General features: G+C 41.7%; 1 protein-coding gene across 1 annotated transcript; it reads right to left on the bottom strand.

Moving 5' to 3' along the window:
* Window positions 1-2,633: 2,633 nt before the first annotated feature.
* Window positions 2,634-2,888, bottom strand: LOC308246090 (NADH dehydrogenase [ubiquinone] 1 alpha subcomplex subunit 3-like; the record flags this gene model as incomplete). The annotated part of the gene is made up of 1 exon (XM_080664025.1): window positions 2,634-2,888. The coding sequence occupies one exon, from the start codon at window positions 2,886-2,888 to the stop codon at window positions 2,634-2,636; it is 255 nt and encodes an 84-aa protein (XP_080520151.1).
* Window positions 2,889-3,349: the final 461 nt, after the last annotated feature.

The raw sequence follows: 3,349 nt of genomic DNA, 5'->3' as shown, positions 1-3,349 counted from the left end.
GACCTGGATTGAGTAAAATCACCTGATAGGGCTCCACAAGTGTTTTTTTTAGAAAGCAACCACTTTTCAGAAGGGCATCCATTAAGGTTTTCAGCATACAACCTAACGTACAATCTAGCCAAGACTTAATTAACATGGATTATAATGGTCCTTTTGCCATTTCTTTTCTGTGAGACAAGGCCAAAATGCAGGGCTTACAATCAACAATAATCTCTCCCAGAATACTATATTTGGCCAGAATGTCCACCATCATGGAAAAATGTGATGGTTTATAAAAAGGACACAAGAGAGAATGATTGTTTTGGCTGCTAAGAATACAACTCAGGCCCAATCCCCACCTCTTAGAAGTAGAACAGGGCAATCAGGGTAAAAGATTCAATGAAATACAAACAATAGCCTGAAAAGACATGAATCACATACCAGTATCTTTTTGCCTATGAGAGAATTCTCTATGTATTTGCTATATGTAAATAATTGCCTTGTATTAATCAAGGAAACTGAGACTCTGAAAGTGTGGGTGAATGTAATTACAATGGGGAGGAGGAGGTAGAGGAGATATCAATACATGTGGGCACAGTAGGAGGTCTAATCAGAATATCACTTTGGTAAGAAAGTATGGTCATGTGGTCCCCCACCATCATGACTCTCATGCCATCACTCTCTATATTTTAATTTTGGTATGCATAGTTCTACATATTCTTTTTTAAAAATATATTTTTATTAATTTCAGAGAGGAAGGGAGAGAGAGATAGAAGCATCAATGATGAGAGAGAATCATTGATCAACTGCCTCCTGCATGCTCCCTACTGGGGACTGAGCCCCCAACACGGGAATGTGCCCTTGACCGGAATTGAACCCAGGACACTTCAGTCCGCAGGCCAATGCTCTATCCCAGACGTGGGCAAACTATGGCCCGCGGGCCGGATCCGGCCTGTTCGGCTGTTCTATCCGGCCCGCGGAGCCGAAAGAGCGGAGGGTTCTCTTGCTCTCCCCTCCGCTCCTTTACTTTGAATTTATATTAGTTGACACAAACACTCCATCCATGCTTTTGTTCCGGCCCTCCGGTCCAGTTTAAGAACCCATTGTGGCCCTTGAGTCAAAAAGTTTGCCCACCCCTGCCTATCCACTGAGCCAAACCAGCTAGGGTTATATATTCTTATGTATCTATCTATTCACATATATGTTTCAGAGTTGGTTTAGATATTTCTGCTGCCTCTTTTTTTTATGAGTTTTTAAAATATTTTTTTATTGTTTAAAGTATTACATGTAGTAGTACATATATCTCCTTTTTTCCCCTTGACCTTCCCCCAGCCTCCCCTACACCCTGTCGTATGCCCTCATCCCACCACCCCCCCCAGCGTCTTGTGTCCATTTGTGCTTATATGCATGCATACAAGTTCTTTGATTGATCTCTTTCCCCCCTCTCCCCAACACTCCCCTGCTTTCCCACTGTAATTTAACAGTCTGTTCGGTGCTTTACTGCCTCTATATCTATCTTTTTGTTTATCAGGTTATAATGTTCTTTATTTTCCATAAATGAGTGAGATCATGTGGTATTTTTCTTTCATTGCCTGGTTTATTTCACTTAACATAATGCTCTCCAGGTCCATCCATGATGCTGCAAATGGTAAGAATTCCTTCTTTTTTATAGCAGCGTAGTATTCCATTGTGTAGATGTACCATAGTTTTCTAATCCACTCATCTGCTGATGGGCATTTGGGCTGTTTCCAAATCTTAGCTATGGTGAATTGTGCTGCTGTGAACATAGGGGTGCATATATCCTTTCTGATTGGTGTTTCTTGGGATATATTCCTAGAAGTGGGATCACTGGGTCAAATGGGAGTTCCATTTTTACTTTTTTGAGGAAACGCCATACTGTTCTCCACAGTGGCTGCACCAGTCTGCATTCCCACCAGCAGTGCATGAGGGTTCCTTTTTCTCCACATCCTCGCCAGCACTTGTCATTTGTTGATTTGTTGATGATTGCCATTCTGACAGGTGTGAGATGGTACTGCATTGTCATTTTGATTTGCATCTGTCTGATAATTAGTGACTTTGAGCATGTTTTCATATGTCTCTTGGCCCTCCTTCTGTCTTCTTTCGAAAATATTCTATTTAGGTCCATTGCCTACTTTTTTATTGGATCTTTTATCTTCCTTTTATTAAGTTGTATAAGTTCCATGTAGATGTTGGAGATTAAACCTTTACCAGTGATAACATTTGCAAATATGTTCTCCCATACAGTGGGTTTTCTTGTTGTTTTGTTGATGGTTTCTTTTGCTGTACAAAAGTTTTTTATTTTGATATAGTCCCATTTGTTTATTTTCTTTTGTTTCCATTGCCCTAGGAGCAGTATCGGTAAAGAAATTGCTTTGGCATATGTCTGAGATTTCTCTGCCTGTGGATTCCTCTAGTATTTTTATGGTTTCCCATCTTATGTTTAAGTCCTGTATCCATTTTGAGTTTATTTTTGTGTATCGTGTAAGTTGGTGGTCTAGTTTCATTTTTTTTGCATGTATCTGTCCAATTTTCCCAACACCATTTATTGAAGAGACTGTCATTTTTTTTTTTCGGTTTTCACATTTTATTGGGGTCACAGGGGAGGGGACCTCCTCCCTGTCAGTAGGGGGCATTCACAGTTTCTTCAGCCACTCCAGGCTTTGTCCCTGGGGGTTCTGGGGGTGGCTGGGCATGTCGGGCATGGTCCCATCATCTCGAACGGGCACTGGGTAGTTGTAGGGTGTGACCTCATTGATCATGACGGCGTACTTGGTGTAGGGGCTGAGGAAGGGCAGAAGCAAAGAGAGGCTCCCGAAGGCACAGGATGCGACCAGCACCGGCTCCTTGGCCCCGGCTACCTTGATGAAGGTGGCGATTCTACCGGCCATCTTGGTCTCGGTGGCGGTGGCAGCCTGAAGAGACTGTCTTGACTCCATTGTATGTTCATGCCTCCTTTGTCAAGTATTAATTGAGCATAGTGATTTGGGTCAATATCTGGGTTCTCTATTGTATTCCATTGGTCTATATGTCTGTTCTTGTGCCAGTAGTAGGCTGTTTTGAGAACAGTGGCTTTGTAATACTACTTGAAATCTGGTATTGAGATCCCACCTACTTTGTTTTTCTTTCTCAGGATTGCTGTGGCTATTTGGGGTCTTTTTTTATTCCAGATGAATTTTTGGAGAGCTCGTTCTAGGTCTGTGAAATATGCCGTTGGTATTTTAATGGGGAGTGCATTGAATCTATAGATTGCTTTGGGTAGTATGGACATTTTAATGATGTTGATTCTACCAATCCATGAACATGGTATGTTCTTCCATCTGTTTACGTCTTCCTCTATCTCTTTTTTCAG

Source organism: Plecotus auritus (assembly GCF_963455305.1).
Source record: "Plecotus auritus genome assembly, chromosome: 4".
Classification (NCBI taxonomy): Eukaryota; Metazoa; Chordata; class Mammalia; order Chiroptera; family Vespertilionidae; genus Plecotus; species Plecotus auritus.
Note: the sequence above shows the minus strand (reverse complement) of the source record. Positions and strands in the feature narration are given on the sequence as shown.